Source organism: Heterodontus francisci, chromosome 29, assembly GCF_036365525.1.
Source record: "Heterodontus francisci isolate sHetFra1 chromosome 29, sHetFra1.hap1, whole genome shotgun sequence".
Lineage (NCBI taxonomy): Eukaryota > Metazoa > Chordata > Chondrichthyes > Heterodontiformes > Heterodontidae > Heterodontus > Heterodontus francisci.
The window spans coordinates 5,842,661-5,860,903 of NC_090399.1; the positions used below are offsets into that span (position 1 = coordinate 5,842,661).

Sequence of the window (18,243 nt, forward strand, 5' to 3'; positions counted from 1 at the left end):
ATAGGTTAATAATTCACTCCTGTCTGGTACTGTACGGCCCGTGTGTGTCTCAGTGTCAGCTCCTGTACATGTACAGTACACACTGGGTAATAGGTTAATAATTCACTCACTGGTCTGGTACTGTACGGCCCGTGTGTGTCTCAGTGTCAGCTCCTGTACATGTACAGTACACACTGGGTAATATGTTAATAATTCACTCACTGGTCTGGTACTGTACGGCCCGTGTGTGTCTCAGTGTCAGCTCCTGTACGTGTACAGTACACACAGGGTAATAGGTTAATAATTCACTCACTGGTCTGGTACTGTACGGCCCGTGTGTGTCTCAGTGTCAGCTCCTGTACATGTACAGTACACACTGGGTAATATGTTAATAATTCACTCACTGGTCTGGTACTGTACGGCCCGTGTGTGTCTCAGTGTCAGCTCCTGTACATGTACAGTACACACCAGGTAATAGGTTAATAATTCACTCACTGGTCTGGTACTGTACGGCCCGTGTGTGTCTCAGTGTCAGCTCCTGTACATGTACAGTACACACAGGGTAATAGGTTAATAATTCACTCACTGGTCTGGTACTGTACGCTCCGTGTGTGTCTCAGTGTCAGCTCCTGTACGTGTACAGTACACACTGGGTAATAGGTTAATAATTCACTCCCGTCTGGTACTGTACGGCCCGTGTGTGTCTCAGTGTCAGCTCCTGTACATGTACAGTACACACTGGGTAATATGTTAATAATTCACTCACTGGTCTGGTACTGTACGGCCCGTGTGTGTCTCAGTGTCAGCTCCTGTACATGTACAGTACACACTGGGTAATAGGTTAATAATTCACTCACTGGTCTGGTACTGTACGGCCCGTGTGTGTCTCAGTGTCAGCTCCTGTACATGTACAGTACACACTGGGTAATATGTTAATAATTCACTCACTGGTCTGGTACTGTATGGCCCGTGTGTGTCTCAGTGTCAGCTCCTGTACGTGTACAGTACACACTGGGTAATAGGTTAATAATTCACTCACTGGTCTGGTACTGTACGGCCCGTGTGTGTCTCAGTGTCAGCTCCTGTACATGTACAGTACACACTGGGTAATAGGTTAATAATTCACTCACTGGTCTGGTACTGTACGGCCCGTGTGTGTCTCAGTGTCAGCTCCTGTGCATGTACAGTACACACTGGGTAATAGGTTAATAATTCACTCACTGGTCTGGTACTGTACGGCCCGTGTGTGTCTCAGTGTCAGCTCCTGTACATGTACAGTACACACTGGGTAATAGGTTAATAATTCACTCACTGGTCTGGTACTGTACGGCCCGTGTGTGTCTCAGTGTCAGCTCCTGTACATGTACAGTACACACTGGGTAATATGTTAATAATTCACTCACTGGTCTGGTACTGTACGGCCCGTGTGTGTCTCAGTGTCAGCTCCTGTACGTGTACAGTACACACTGGGTAATAGGTTAATAATTCACTCACTGGTCTGGTACTGTACGGCCCGTGTGTGTCTCAGTGTCAGCTCCTGTACATGTACAGTACACACTGGGTAATAGGTTAATAATTCACTCACTGGTCTGGTACTGTACGGCCCGTGTGTGTCTCAGTGTCAGCTCCTGTACATGTACAGTACACACTGGGTAATAGGTTAATAATTCACTCACTGGTCTGGTACTGTACGGCCCGTGTGTGTCTCAGTGTCAGCTCCTGTACATGTACAGTACACACTGGGTAATAGGTTAATAATTCACTCACTGGTCTGGTACTGTATGGCCCGTGTGTGTCTCAGTGTCAGCTCCTGTACATGTACAGTACACACTGGGTAATAGGTTAATAATTCACTCCCGTCTGGTACTGTACGGCCCGTGTGTGTCTCAGTGTCAGCTCCTGTGCATGTACAGTACACACTGGGTAATAGGTTAATAATTCACTCACTGGTCTGGTACTGTACGGCCCGTGTGTGTCTCAGTGTCAGCTCCTGTACGTGTACAGTACACACAGGGTAATAGGTTAATAATTCACTCACTGGTCTGGTACTGTACGGCCCGTGTGTGTCTCAGTGTCAGCTCCTGTACGTGTACAGTACACACAGGGTAATAGGTTAATAATTCACTCCTGTCTGGTACTGTACGGCCCGTGTGAGTCTCAGTGTCAGCTCCTGTACATGTACAGTACACACTGGGTAATAGGTTAATAATTCACTCACTGGTCTGGTACTGTACGGCCCGTGTGTGTCTCAGTGTCAGCTCCTGTATGTGTACAGTACACACTGGGTAATAGGTTAATAATTCACTCCTGTCTGGTACTGTACGGCCCGTGTGAGTCTCAGTGTCAGCTCCTGTACATGTACAGTACACACTGGGTAATAGGTTAATAATTCACTCCTGTCTGGTACTGTACGGCCCGTGTGAGTCTCAGTGTCAGCTCCTGTACATGTACAGTACACACTGGGTAATAGGTTAATAATTCACTCACTGGTCTGGTACTGTACGGCCCGTGTGTGTCTCAGTGTCAGCTCCTGTACATGTACAGTACACACCGGGTAATAGGTTAATAATTCACTCAATGGTCTGGTACTGTACGGCCCGTGTGTGTCTCAGTGTCAGCTCCTGTACATGTACAGTACACACCGGGTAATAGGTTAATAATTCACTCACTGGTCTGGTACTGTACGGCCCACGTGTGTCTCAGTGTCAGCTCCTGTACATGTACAGTACACACTGGGTAATAGGTTAATAATTCACTCCTGTCTGGTACTGTACGGCCCGTGTGTGTCTCAGTGTCAGCTCCTGTACGTGTACAGTACACACTGGGTAATAGGTTAATAATTCACTCACTGGTCTGGTACTGTACGGCCCACGTGTGTCTCAGTGTCAGCTCCTGTACATGTACAGTACACACTGGGTAATAGGTTAATAATTCACTCACTGGTCTGGTACTGTACAGCCCGTGTGTGTCTCAGTGTCAGCTCCTGTACATGTACAGTACACACTGGGTAATAGGTTAATAATTCACTCCCGTCTGGTACTGTACGGCCCGTGTGTGTCTCAGTGTCAGCTCCTGTACGTGTACAGTACACACTGGGTAATAGGTTAATAATTCACTCACTGGTCTGGTACTGTACGGCCCACGTGTGTCTCAGTGTCAGCTCCTGTACATGTACAGTACACACTGGGTAATAGGTTAATAATTCACTCACTGGTCTGGTACTGTACGGCCCACGTGTGTCTCAGTGTCAGCTCCTGTACATGTACAGTACACACTGGGTAATAGGTTAATAATTCACTCCCGTCTGGTACTGTACGGCCCGTGTGTGTCTCAGTGTCAGCTCCTGTACATGTACAGTACACACTGGGTAATAGGTTAATAATTCACTCACTGGTCTGGTACTGTACGGCCCGTGTGTGTCTCAGTGTCAGCTCCTGTACATGTACAGTACACACTGGGTAATAGGTTAATAATTCACTCACTGGTCTGGTACTGTACGGCCCGTGTGTATCTCAGTGTCAGCTCCTGTACATGTACAGTACACACAGGGTAATAGGTTAATAATTCACTCACTGGTCTGGTACTGTACGGCCCGTGTGTGTCTCAGTGTCAGCTCCTGTACATGTACAGTACACACTGGGTAATAGGTTAATCATTCACTCACTGGTCTGGTACTGTACGGCCCGTGTGTATCTCAGTGTCAGCTCCTGTACATGTACAGTACACACCGGGTAATAGGTTAATAATTCACTCACTGGTCTGGTACTGTACGGCCCGTGTGTGTCTCAGTGTCAGCTCCTGTACGTGTACAGTACACACTGGGTAATAGGTTAATAATTCACTCCCGTCTGGCACTGTACGGCCCGTGTGTGTCTCAGTGCCAGATCCTGTACATGTACAGTACACACTGGGTAATAGGTTAATAATTCACTCACTGGTCTGGTACTGTACGGCCCGTGTGTGTCTCAGTGCCAGATCCTGTACATGTACAGTACACACCAGGTAATAGGTTAATAATTGATTCACTCCTTCTGTACACTTACTTGCTCAGTATATGAGTGAGTTTGCCATTCTGGTTAGTTGCCTTTCAGTGTTAGGGGTGGATGATGATGGAGCTGTCTCCATGTGGTTCCTGGATGTGGTTCTCTGATCAGTAATTTGTACAATCAATGATTTTACTTTTGAAATAGGATCGCTAAGTGGGAATCGAACTCCAGACCGACAGATCCTTTGGAGGACCTTGCATCGCAGAATGTAATCCTTAGCTTGCATCAAAGGACAGATGCCTATAAACAAACCACCTGCCCTCTCTCGGGATTAATTTAAATAATTCATCAATAGTTTGGTGTAATGCTGTTGGTTTCCTCGATATACCTGCATGTTTCGCATCGAAGGCTCATAATACCTGTGGTGGCTCCTATCACCGTAGAAGCATGGCCTGCCAACATCTGTGGAAGGGGTCCTAGCAGGCATGCGTGTTGCTCCTCTCTGTCATTTTTGTTGTGCCGTTTAATCGGCCTCAAGTGAATGGTTTGCTGCCCACATTAAAACAGCGGTCAGGCTAAATGTGATACGAATGAGATAGCTAACGCAGCCTTCGGTCAACTCCAGGCTTGTGGTCGCTGCAAGGCCAGAGGCCCAACATGGCCGCTGAGGTGTCCAGAGTTCTGCCTGAATAGTACCCTGGCCTGCGATCATGGCATTCTGGCGCCGACAGGGTTAAGGCGCAAAAATACTTCTGGTGCTATTTGTTGCAGCTCACTGATCTCTGCCCCCCCTTACCCACGCCCACACAACCATCAACCCTTCATCTCCCAAGACTCCCAATTATCTGTTAATAGATCAGCCATCCTTTGGGCATGTCTGGGGAATAAGACGACAGCCAATGGGTTCCCTGCGTCTCATTGATGTAAACAGGTGAGCGGAGGAGAGCAGGGCTCCTGAGCGGACCGTGTGCGGGAGAGGTCACGTCAGGGGTCCTCAACCCGGCAGAGAGAAGCAGTGCTCCAGCAGGCAAACCTCCCGAAGTCACTGAACCACCTCGACAACACCTTTAGCAGCAGCAGGTACATGACTGAATTCCTTTCCCATCGTGTTTGCCTTCTTTTTAAAATGACTCTTGCCTCTTTTGCGGGAAGGGGTGCGTTTATTTCAAAGCTGCATGGAGCAGGATTAATTGGGAAATGTTTATCTTTGAATGGGTTATGCTTTCTAAAGCAGAAAACCTGTTAAATTAATGCCTGTGCGTCAGTGAGACAGATGGGTTGTTGATAACCGTTTATTATTGTGTCTTGTTTTGACAGATTCTTGTTATCAGGAGTTCCCCCTTGTAGTTTGCAAGTACAAAGTGTATCCACATCTCCTCAGCCAGCCCAGTAGGCCCAATGTTATATCTGTTAAAACTACTGAGTTCCAATGAACACTCTTGAGGAGGTATTGGTTTACGATAATGAAGTTTGTGTTTCAGGAGTTTAACATCACCCGCTCCTCTATAAAATGGCTGCATCACAAGCATTATTTAAAGGGACTTTGTCCTTTTAATACCAGGTGAAGTAGCGTAGTAGCTGTGGGTGAGGTCTGTCCTGACCTGACATCCTCTGAGCAAATCCGACCGAAGAGAAGCTTTGCCTAAAATCTCTTTCCTTCCCCTCCCCCGCCAGCAGTGGATCGGCCCCTTTAAGAGCTGCGGTTGCCTCCTGTTGTTGATCAGTCTCGTGATGTGACAGCTATCACGACAAGTACAGCTGACAGGGTTCACCGGTTAAATGGGAAGTTAGCCTGCGAGTAGCGTGCAGCCTCGTGAGATGATGTTTATCACACTTCATTACTGAAGCAGACTGAAGAAGCATAAGCATTCCACTCACCTGACTGGGGAATAAAGATTTATATTTATATCGCGCCTTTCACCACCCCACCATGTCCGAAAGTGCTTTACAGCCAATGAAGTACCTTTTGAAGTGTAGTCCCTGTTGTAATGTAGGAAACTCGGCAGCCGGTCTGTGCACAGCAAGATCCCACAAACAGCAATGTGACAATGACCCGATCATCTGATTTTGTGATATTGATTGAGGGATAAATATTGATCAGGACACCGGGGGGGAACTCCTCTGCTCTTCTTCAAAATAGTGCTGGCGGATCTTTCACATCCACCTGAGAGGCCAGACAGTGCATCTGTTCAGCATCTCATCCAAAAAACAGCACCTCTGACAGTGCAGCATTCCCTCAGTACTGCACTGGTAGTGTTAACCTGTATTACACGGTCAAGTCTCTCAAGTGGACTTGAGATTTGTGACTTTCCTGACTCCGAGGCAAGTGAGCTACCCACTGAGCTACCTAACAGGTTGCTGCTCGCTCCCGACACACAATGTAGGGGGTGCTGGGTGCTCAACTCACTTGAAGGAAAGCTGCACACACACAGCAGTGAAACGGGGGTGGGGTTGGATGCAATGGGTGGGGGGCCTGGGGCAGCCTCTGAACTCTCGCTCACCTCCCCCCATTGCTGGGCGTGCTGTGACACACAGCAGCCTCCAAAGTCTGGATAACAGTAGCCAACTGTTTGTCAATCCCCTCCTTTGAGGGCGCGAGTGGCACGCTGATCCCAAACATCTCCTGTTACATTTAATACCCGCTCCCTAGCCAATTAAAGGAGTGTCCCGTTGAGCTCCCATCCAGTGTCTGACATCCCTGAGAGGAGAAGCAGATCCCTGTCCGGATTGCCAGACATTTGATATTGCTGCGTTTTAAAGTTTGATTGGGAAAGCTGTTTAATCTGGAGGAGGAATCCTGATGCTTGCTCGTTGAGGAATAGTAAATCAGCCTAGACTCATAGCATAATACGATCAGAGCAAGTGAACTGAGCTATTCTCCTGGAGGGAGGGAGGACTTTTGAGACGCCCCCTGAATAGGACTTTTGAGACTCCCCCTGAGTAGGACTTTTGAGACTCCCCCTGAGTAGGACTTTTGAGACTCCCCCTGAGTAGGACTTTTGAAATGCCCCCCTGAGTAGGACTTTTGAGACTCCCCCTGAGTAGAGCTTTTGAGACGGCCCCTGAATAGGAATTTTGAAATGCCCCCTGAGTAGGACTTTAGAGACTTCCCCTGAGTAGGGCTTTTGAGACGGCCCCTGAATAGGAATTTTGAGATGCCCCCTGAGCAGGTCTTTGGCAATGTCCTTGAGTAGGATTTGTGAAGTGCTGCAGGGCGCTAACGTATTGCCCTCTTGTTTGTTATAATTTGTGTGTCAGAAGGTTTACTTATCCTGTAATGACTGTCAGCCATGCCTCAGTGGTAGCGCTGTCACCTCTGAGTCAACAGGTTGTGGGTTCAAACCCCACTGCAGAAACTTGAGCATAGAGTCCAGGCTGACATTCCCAGTACGGTACTGGGGGTGTGCTGCCCTGTCAGAGCTGAGCATAGAGTCCAGGCTGACATTCCCAGTACGGTACTGAGGGAGTGCTGCACTGTCAGAGCTGTACATAGAGTCCAGGCTGACATTCCCGGTACGGTACTGAGGGAGTGCTGCACTGTCAGAGCTGTACATAGAGTCCAGGCTGACATTCCCGGTACGGTACTGAGGGAGTGCTGCACTGTCAGAGCTGAGCATAGAGTTCAGGCTGACACTCACAGTACGGTACTGAGGGAGTGCTGCACTGTCAGAGCTGAGAATAGAGTCCAGGCTGACATTCCCAGTACGGTACTGGGGGTGTGCTGCCCTGTCAGAGCTGAGCATAGAGTCCAGGCTGACATTCCCAGTACGGTACTGAGGGTGTGCTGCCCTGTCAGAGCTGAGCATAGAGTTCAGGCTGACATTCCCAGTACGGTACTGAGGGAGTGCTGCACTGTCAGAGCTGAGCATAGAGTCCAGGCTGACATTCCCAGTACGGTACTGAGGGAGTGCTGCACTGTCAGAGCTGTACATAGAGTCCAGGCTGACATTCCCAGTACGGTACTGAGGGAGTGCTGCACTGTCAGAGCTGAGCATAGAGTTCAGGCTGACACTCCCAGTATGGTACTGAGGGAGTGCTGCACTGTCAGAGCTGAGCATAGAGTCCAGGCTGACATTCCCAGTACGGTACTGAGGGAGTGCTGCACTGTCAGAGCTGAGCATAGAGTTCAGGCTGACATTCCCAGTACGGTACTGAGGGAGTGCTGCACTGTCAGAGCTGAGCATAGAGTTCAGGCTGACATTCGCAGTACGGTACTGAGGGAGTGCTGCACTGTCAGAGCTGAGCATAGAGTTCAGGCTGACATTCCCAGTACGGTACTGAGGGAGTGCTGCACTGTCAGAGCTGAGCATAGAGTTCAGGCTGACATTCCCAGTACGGTACTGAGGAAGTGCTGCACTGTCAGAGCTGAGCATAGAGTCCAGGCTGACATTCGCAGTACGGTACTGAGGGAGTGCTGCACTGTCAGAGTTGAGCATAGAGTCCAGGCTGACATTCCCAGTACGGTACTGAGGGAGTGCTGCACTGTCAGAGCTGAGCATAGAGTTCAGGCTGACATTCCCAGTACGGTACTGAGGGAGTGCTGCACTGTCAGAGCTGAGCATAGAGTCCAGGCTGACATTCCCGGTACGGTACTGAGGGAGTGCTGCACTGTCAGAGCTGAGCATAGAGTTCAGGCTGACATTCCCAGTACGGTACTGAGGGAGTGCTGCACTGTCAGAGCTGAGCATAGAGTTCAGGCTGACATTCCCAGTACGGTACTGAGGGAGTGCTGCACTGTCAGAGCTGTACATAGAGTTCAGGCTGACATTCCCAGTACAGTACTGAGGAAGTGCTGCACTGTCAGAGCTGAGCATAGAGTCCAGGCTGACATTCCCAGTACGGTACTGAGGGAGTGCTGCACTGTCAGAGCTGTACATAGAGTCCAGGCTGACATTCGCAGTACGGTACTGAGGGAGTGCTGCACTGTCAGAGTTGAGCATAGAGTCCAGGCTGACATTCCCAGTACGGTACTGAGGGAGTGCTGCACTGTCAGAGCTGAGCATAGAGTCCAGGCTGACATTCCCGGTACGGTACTGAGGGAGTGCTGCACTGTCAGAGCTGAGCATAGAGTCCAGGCTGACATTCCCGGTACGGTACTGAGGGTGTGCTGCACTGTCAGAGTTGAGCATAGAGTTCAGGCTGACATTCCCAGTACGGTACTGAGGGAGTGCTGCACTGTCAGAGCTGAGCATAGAGTTCAGGCTGACATTCCCAGTACGGTACTGAGGGAGTGCTGCACTGTCAGAGCTGAGCATAGAGTTCAGGCTGACATTCCCAGTACGGTACTGAGGGAGTGCTGCACTGTCAGAGCTGTACATAGAGTCCAGGCTGACATTCCCAGTACAGTACTGAGGGTGTGCTGCACTGTCAGAGCTGAGCATAGAGTCCAGGCTGACATTCCCAGTACGGTATTGAGGGAGTGCTGCACTGTCAGAGCTGAGCATAGAGTTCAGGCTGACATTCCCAGTACGGTACTGAGGAAGTGCTGCACTGTCAGAGCTGAGCATAGAGTCCAGGCTGACACTCCCAGTACGGTACTGAGGGAGTGCTGCACTGTCGGAGATGTTGTAATTGGAATGAGATGTTAAACTGAGGCCTCAATCTCAGGTGAACGTAAAATGTTCCATGACACTATTTTGAAGAAGAGCAGGAGAGTTCTCCTCAGTGTCCTGGACAATATTTTTCCACAATCAGTATCACTAAATTAGATGATCTGGTCATTATCACATTGGTGTTTGTGGGAGCTTGCTGTGCACAGACTGGCTGCTGCGTTTCCTAAATTACAACAGTGTCTCCCCTCTGGGACTGGGTGATGCAGTGGGTCAGACATTGTCCTTCCCCCCTCTGGGAATGAGTGTTGCAGTGGGTCAGACACTGTCCTTTCCCCCTCTGGGAATGAGTGTTGCAGTGGGTCAGACACTGTCCTTTCCCCCTCTGGGACTGGGTGATGCAGCGGGTCAGACACTGTCCTTTCCCCCTCTGGGACTGGGTGATGCAGTGCGTCAGACACTGTCCTTTCCCCCTCTGGGACTGGGGCAGTGGGTCAGACACTGTCCTTTCCCCCTCTGGGACTGGGTGGGGCAGTGGGTCAGACACTGTCCTATCCCCCTCTGGGACTGGGGCAGTGGGTCAGACACTGTCCTTTCACCCTCTGGGACTGGTTGATGCAGTGGGTCAGACACTGTCCTTTCCCCCTCTGAGACTGGGTGATGCATTGGGTCAGACACTGTCCTTTCCCCCTCTGGGACTGGGTGATGCAGTGGGTCAGACACTGTCCTTTCCCCCTCTGGGACTGGGGAAGTGGGTCAGACACTGTCCTTTCCCCCTCTGGGACTGGGTGATGCAGTGGGTCAGACACTGTCCTTTCCCCCTCTGGGACTGGGGCAGTGGGTCAGACACTGTCCTTTCCCCCTCTGGGACTGGGTGATGCAGTGGGTCAGACACTGTCCTTTCCCCCTCTGGGACTGGGGCAGTGGGTCAGACACTGTCCTTTCCCCCTCTGGGACTGGGTGGGGCAGTGGGTCAGACACTGTCCTTTCCCCCTCTGGGACTGGGTGATGCAGTGGGTCAGTCACTGTCCTTTCCCCCTCTGGGACTGGGTGATGCAGTGGGTCAGACACTGTCCTTTCCCACTCTGGGACTGGCTGATGCAGTGGGTCAGACACTGTCCTTTCCCCCTCTGGGACTGGGTGGGGCAGTGGGTCAGAAACTGTCCTTTCCCCCTCTGGAACTGTGTGATGCAGTGGGTCAGACACTGTCCTTTCCCCCTCTGGGACTGGGTGGTGCAGTGGGTCAGTCACTGTCCTTTCCCCCTCTGGGACTGGGTGATACAGTGAGTCAGACACTGTCCTTTCCCCCTCTGGGACTGGGTGATGCAGTGGGTCAGACACTGTCCTTCCCCCCTCTGGGACTGGTTAATGCAGTGGGTCAGACACTGTCCTTTCCCCCTCTGGGACTGGGTGATGCAGTGGGTCAGACACTGTCCTTCCCCCCTCTGGGACTGGTTAATGCAGTGGGTCAGACACTGCCCTTTCCCCCTCTGGGACTGGGTGATGCAGTGGGTCAGACACTGTCCTTTCCCACTCTGTGACTGGTTGATGCAGTGGGTCAGACACTGTCCTTTCCCCCTCTGGGACTGGTTGATGCAGTGGGTCAGACACTGTCCTTTCCCACTCTGTGACTGGTTGATGCAGTGGGTCAGACACTGTCCTTTCCCCCTCTGGGACTGGTTGATGCAGTGGGTCAGACACTGTCCTTTCCCCCTCTGGGACTGGTTGATGCAGTGGGTAAGACCCTGTCCTTTCCCACTCTGGGACTGGTTGATGCAGTGGGTCAGACCCTGTCCTTTCCCCCTCTGGGACTGGTTGATGCAGTGGGTCAGACACTGTCCTTTCCCCCTCTGGGACTGGGTGATGCAGTGGGTCAGACACTGTCCTTTCCCCCCTCTGGGACTGTTTGATGCAGTGGGTCAGACACTGTCCTTTCCCCCTCTGGGACTGGTTGATGCAGTGGGTCAGACAGTGTCCTTTCCCCCTCTGGGACTGGTTGATGCAGTGGGTCAGACACTGTCCTTTCCCCCTCTGGGACTAGGTGGGGCAGTGGGTCAGACACTGTCCTTTCCCCCTCTGGGACTAGGTGGGGCAGTGGGTCAGACACTGTCCTTTCCCCCTCTGGGACTAGGTGATGCAGTGGGTCAGACACTGTCCTTTCCCCCTCTGGGACTAGGTGGGGCAGTGGGTCAGACACTGTCCTTTCCCCCTCTGGGACTAGGTGATGCAGTGGGTCAGACACTGCCCTTTCCCCCTCTGGGACTAGGTGGGGCAGTGGGTCAGACACTGTCCTTTCCCCCTCTGGGACTAGGTGGGGCAGTGGGTCAGATACTGTCCTTTCCCCCTCTGGGACTAGGCGGGGCAGTGGGTCAGACACTGTCCTTTCCCCCTCTGGGACTGGGTGATGCAGTGGGTCAGACACTGTCCTTTCTCCCTCTGGGACTGGTTGATACAGTGAGTCAGACACTCTCCTTTCCCCCTCTGGGACTAGGTGGGGCAGTGGGTCAGTCACTGTCCTTTCCCCCTCTGGGACTAGGTGGGGCAGTGGGTCAGACACTGTCCTTTCCCCCTCTGGGACTGGGTGATGCAGTGGGTCAGACACTGTCCTTTCCCCCCTCTGGGACTGGTTGATGCAGTGGGTCAGACACTGTCCTTTCTCCCTCTGGGACTGGGTGATACAGTGGGTCAGACACTGTCCTTTCCCCCTCTGGGACTGGTTGATGCAGTGGGTCAGACACTGTCCTTTCCCCCTCTGGGACTGGTTGATGCAGTGGGTCAGACAGTGTCCTTTCCCCCTCTGGGACTGGTTGATGCAGTGGGTCAGACACTGTCCTTTCCCCCCTCTGGGACTAGGTGGGGCAGTGGGTCAGACACTGTCCTTTCCCCCTCTGGGACTAGGTGGGGCAGTGGGTCAGACACTGTCCTTTCCTCCTCTCAGGCCTAGTTCAGGAATGGAACAACTCTTTATGGATATGCTGTTACTGATCACAGCCAGGGAACTGAATTATCAGTGGCTCAGTGTCATGGGGCGTTAGAGATGGGTAAATATCAGGCAGGTTCTTGCCCCTTACAGCTCTCCAGGCATTGCTATGAACATCGAGCATCTAGTTTTGTTTAAGAAACTCCCCATGGGTGAATATTCTGCAGCTCTGAGTTACAGATGAGTAATGGCTGTGATTCATTACAGGAAGGACACAATTGCTCTGGAGAGAGTGCAGAGGAGATTTACAAGAATGTTGCCAGGGTTGTTTTCCTTCGAACAGAGGGGCTTGAGGGGTGACTTAATGGAGGAGTACAAAATTATGAGGGGCCTAGATAGAGTAGAGAGGGAGGATCTGTTTCCCCTAGCGGAGAGGTCAATTACCAGAGGAACAGATTTAAAGTGATTGGTAGAAGGATTAGAGGGGGCATGAGGATAATGTTTTTCCCCCAGAGGGTGGTGGGTGTCTGGAATCCACTGCCAGAAATGGTGGTGGAGGCAGAAACCCTCCACTCATTTAAAAGGTACCTGGACTTGCGCCTGAAGTGCTGTAACCTGCAAGGCTACGGACCAGGTGATGGAAGGTGAGATTAGAATGGGCGGCTCGTTTTTTTTAGCCAGCAGAGACACAATGGGCTGAATGGCCTCCCTCTGTGCTGTAACTGTTCTATGGTTCTACGAGAGAAAGGGGCTCTGGCAGAGCTCAAAGCATTGACGTCAGGATGGGAAGTCACTGGGGGCATAGAAAGGAATGTGGGAAGATTCTGGTCCATGCCCTATTCCAGAGACTCCAGCCCATGTGCGGTATTGAGGGGTGCTGTCAGGATGAGACTTTCAGTCCAGGCCCTCACTGCCCTCTCAGGTGGGCGTAAAAGATACCAAAGTCAATATTTGAAAGAAGAACAGGGGAGTTATCCCCAATGCCCTGGGGCTAATATTTATCCCTCAACCATCAGATAATCTGGCCATTACCACGTTGCTATTCAGGGGAACTTGCTGTGTGCAAATTGCCTGCCATGTTTCCTACATGACAGCAGTGATTGCCCTGTCACAGCCCTGGTGTGAGAGTGTCAGTGTTGACCAGAGGTGAGAGGTGTAGCATGATCACTGCAGGTGCTCTCGACTAACAGCTGCTGCTTTTTCCCTTCAAAGGAGGAGTACCCATTGCCCAGGCTGTGAGACGCGCTAGGCCGCAGCCTCGGCCTAGTACAAGGGTTCAAGGGTCGCACCACCTCGCCGCACCCCCCTCCTTCCCCACCCCCGCAGGGATGGATGGGGACTGCAACTTCCAGTATTCCACCATGCTGCTCCATGGATTCCCGGAAGAAGAAATACGGGAAACTGGGCTGGAGGCAAGAGATGCTTCATACCAACCCGGTCTCAGTGTGGAAATGAGCTTGGAGGAGGTGAGTTGTATCTGAATATTTCCTTTCTCATTGAGAGCAGCAGCGTGAAACTGTGACTGACAGGAGAGACGGAGACTGAGACAGCGTCAAATCGTATAGCTCAGAAGCAGGCCATTCGGCCCATCCTGACATTGAAAGAGCTCTCCAATTATTTCCACCCTCCTCCCACTTTCCCCATAGCCCTGCACATTTTATGCTTTCAAGTATTTGTCTAATTTCCTTTTGAAAGTCACTATTAAATCAGCTTCCACCGCCCTTTCAGGCAGCGTATTCCAGATCACCACAACCCGCTGTGTGTAAACAGCCTCCTCATCCCCCTGTCTGGTTCATTTGCCAATTCCCTTCAGTCTGTAATCTCTGGTTACCGACTCCCCCGCTGCCATTGGCAACTTCTCTCTATCTACCGGAACACAATCCCTCTGAACCAGCCTGGCTCTACTTGTGTCCCATTGTCGTGGACACTGCCCACCAGAGGAAATACTTTTCACTATCTATCCTATCGAATACATTAATCATAGAACATAGAACAGTACAGCACAGTACAGGCCCTTTGGCCCACGATGTTGTGCCGACCCTTTAACCGACTCTGAGATCAAACTACCGACATTCCCTTCATTCTACTATCATCCATGTACCTATCCAAGAGTCGCTTAAATGTCCCTAATGTATCTGCTTCTACTACCACCGCTGGCAGCGCATTCCACGCACCCACCACTCTCTGTGTAAAGAACCTACCTCTGACATCTCCCCGAAACCTTCCTCCAATCACCTTAAAATTATGCCCCCTGGTGATAGCCCTTTCCGCCCTGGGAAAAAGTCTCTGGCTATCCACTCTATCTATGTCTCTCATCATCTTGTACCCCTCTATCAAGTCACCTTTCATCCTTCTTCGCTCCAATGAGAAAAGCCCTAGCTCCCTCAATCTTTCTTCGTAAGACATGCCCTCCAGTCCAGGCAGCATCCTGGTAAATCTCCTCTGCACCCTCTCTAACGCTTCCACATCCTTCCTTTAATGAGGCGACCAGAACTGAACACAATATTCCAAGTGTGGTCGAACCAGGGCCTTATAGAGCTGCAGCATAACCTCGCGGCTCTTAAACTCAATCCCCTGTTAATGAAAGACAACACACCATACGCCTTCTTAACAACCCTATCAACTTGGGTGGCAAGTTAAATATCTCCGACTTCATCATCTCCGCCCTTTCACTTCTCCTTCACTCTTCATCCTTACCCTGTACCCTCACTCTCCCTCCTCACTCTCCCTCCTCACTCTCTCTCCTCACTCTCCCTCCTCACTCTCTATCTTCACTTTCCCTCTTCACTCTCAACCTTCACTGTCCACCTTCACTCACCCTCCTCACTCTCTATCCTCACTCTCCACCTTCACTGTCCACCTTCACTCTCCCTCCTCAATCTCTATCCTCACTCTTCACCTTCACTGTCCACCTTCACTCTCCCTCCTCACTCTCTATCCTCACTCTCTATCCTCACTCTCTATCCTCATTCTCTATCCTCACTCTCCACCTTCACTGTCCACCTTCACTCTCCCTCCTCACTCTCTATCATCACTCTCTACGTTCACTTTCCATCCTCACTCTCCACCTTCACTGTCCTCCTTCACTGTCCTCCTTCACTCTCCTTCCTCACTCTCTATCCTCACTCTCCACCTTCACTGTCCTCCATCACTCTCCCTCCTCACTCTCTATCTTCACTCTCCACCTTCACTGTCCACCATCACTCTCCCTCCTCACTCTCCCTCCTCACTCTCTATCCTCACTCTCCACCTTCACTGTCCACCATCACTCTCCCTCCTCACTCTCTATCCTCACTCTCCACCTTCACTGTCCACCTTCACTCTCCCCTCCTCACTCTCTATCATCACTCTCTACGTTTACTTTCCATCCTCGCTCTCCACCTTCACTGTCCTCCTTCACTGTCCTCCTTCACTCTCCCTCCTCACTCTCTATCCTCACACTCTACCTTCACTTTCCATCCTCACTCTCTACCTTCACTTTCCATCCTCACTCTCCACCTTCACTGTCCTCCTTCACTCTCCCTCCTCACTCTCTATCATCACTCTCTACCTTCACTGTCCACCATCACTCTCCCTCCTCACTCTCTATCCTCACTCTCCACCTTCACTGTCCACCTTCACTCTCCCTCCTCACTCTCTATCCTCACTATCCACCTTCACTCTCCCTCCTCACTCTCTATCCTCACACTCTACCTTCACTTTCTATCATCACTCTCCCTCCTCACCCTCCATCGTCACTCTCCACCTTCACTGTCCTCCTTCACTCTCCCTCCTCACTCTCTACCTTCACTTTCCATCCTTACTCTCCCTCCTCACTCTCTATCCTCACTCTCAACCTTCACTGTCCTCCTTCACTCTCCCTCCTCACTCTCTACCTTCACTTTCCATCCTTACTCTCCCTCCTCACTCTCTATCCTCACTCTCAACCTTCACTGTCCTCCTTCACTCTCCCTCCTCACTCTCTACCTTCACTTTCCATCCTTACTCTCCCTCCTCACTCTCTATCCTCACTCTCCACCTTCACTTTCCATCCTCAATCTCCCTCCTCACTCTCTATCCTCACTTTCCATCCTTACTCTCCCTCCTCACTCTCTATCCTCACTCTCCACCTTCACTTTCCATCCTCAATCTCCCTCCTCACTCTCTATCCTCACTATCCACCTTCACTCTCCCTCCTCACTCTCTATCCTCACTCTGCACCTTCACTCACCCACCTCACTCTCTATCCTCACTCTCCAGCTTCGCTCACCCTCCTCACCCTCCATCCTCACTCTCTACCTTCACTTTCCATCCACACTCTCCACCTTCACTGTCCACCTTCACTCACCCTCTTCACTCTCCATCCTCACTCTCCACCCTCACTCTCCACCCTCACTCTCCATCCTCATCCTCAGTCTCCAATCTCACAGTCCATCCTCATTCGCCACCATCACTCTCCATCCTCACTCCCCACACCCAGCTCTACTCAAATTCTCCATCCTCTCTCTCCATCCTCACTCTCCACTCTCATTCTCCATCCTCTCTCTCCATCCTCTCCCTCCATCCGCACTCTCCCTTCTCACTCTCCATCCTCACTCTCCATCCTCAGTCTCCATCCTCAGTCTCCACCCTCACTCTCATTCTCATTCGCCACGCTCACTCTCCACCCTCAGTCTCCATCCTCATTCTCCAACTTCACTCTCCATCCTCACTCTCCACCCTCAATATCCATCGTCACTCTCCATCTTCAATTTCCACCCTCACTCTCAATCCTCGCTCGCCATTCTCACACTCAATCCTCACTCTCAATCCTCACTCTCCATCCTCATTCTTCTCTCCATCCTCACTCTCCATCCTCACTCTCCGCCCTCACTCTCCACCCTCACTGACAACCTTCACTCTCCCTCCTCACTCTCTATCCTCACACTCTACCTTCACTTTCCATCATCACTCTCCCTCCTCACCCTCCATCGTCACTCTCTACCTTCACTTTCCATCCTTACTCTCCCTCCTCACTATCATCAGTCTCCACCTTCACTTTCCATCCTCACTCACCCTCCTCACTCTCGATCGTCACACCCTACCTTCACTTTCCTCCTCACACTCCACCTTCACTCTCCCTCCTCACTCTCCACCTTCACTCTCCCTCCTCACTCTCTATCGTCACTCTCCACCTTCACTTTTCATCCTCAATCACCCTCCTCACTCTCTATCCTCACTCTCCACCTTCACTTTCCATCCTCACTCACCCTCCTCACTCTCGATCGTCACACTCTACCTTCACTTTCCTCCTCACACTCCACCTTCACTCTCCCTCCTCACTCTCTATCGTCACTCTCCACCTTCACTTTTCATCCTCAATCACCCTCCTCACTCTCCACCTTCACTTTCCATCCTCACTCACCCTCCTCACTCTCGATCGTCACACTCTACCTTCACTTTCCTCCTCACACTCCACCTTCACTCTCCCTCCTCACTCTCCCTCCTCACTCTCTATCTTCACTTTCCCTCTTCACTCTCCACCTTCACTGTCCACCTTCACTCACCCTCCTCACTCTCTATCCTCACTCTCCACATTCACTGTCCACCTTCACTCTCCCTCCTCAATCTCTATCCTCACTCTCCACCTTCACTGTCCGCCTTCACTCTCCCTCCTCACTCTCTATCCTCACTCTCTATCCTCACTCTCTATCCTCACTCTCCACCTTCACTGTCCACCTTCACTCTCCCTCCTCACTCTCTATCATTACTCTCCACGTTCACTTTCCATCCTCACTCTCCACCTTCACTGTCCTCCTTCACTGTCCTCCTTCACTCTCCCTCCTCACTC

General features: G+C 51.2%; 1 protein-coding gene across 1 annotated transcript in view; it reads left to right on the top strand.

Moving 5' to 3' along the window:
* The first annotated feature begins 13,762 nt into the window (after window positions 1-13,762).
* LOC137345912 (LIM/homeobox protein Lhx9-like) overlaps window positions 13,763-18,243 on the top strand; it is a 31,204-nt gene continuing 26,723 nt past the window's right edge. Inside the window, exon 1 of the mRNA XM_068009159.1 lies at window positions 13,763-13,900. Coding sequence (XP_067865260.1) covers window positions 13,763-13,900 — 138 coding nt within the window. The remainder of the gene's footprint in view (window positions 13,901-18,243) is intronic.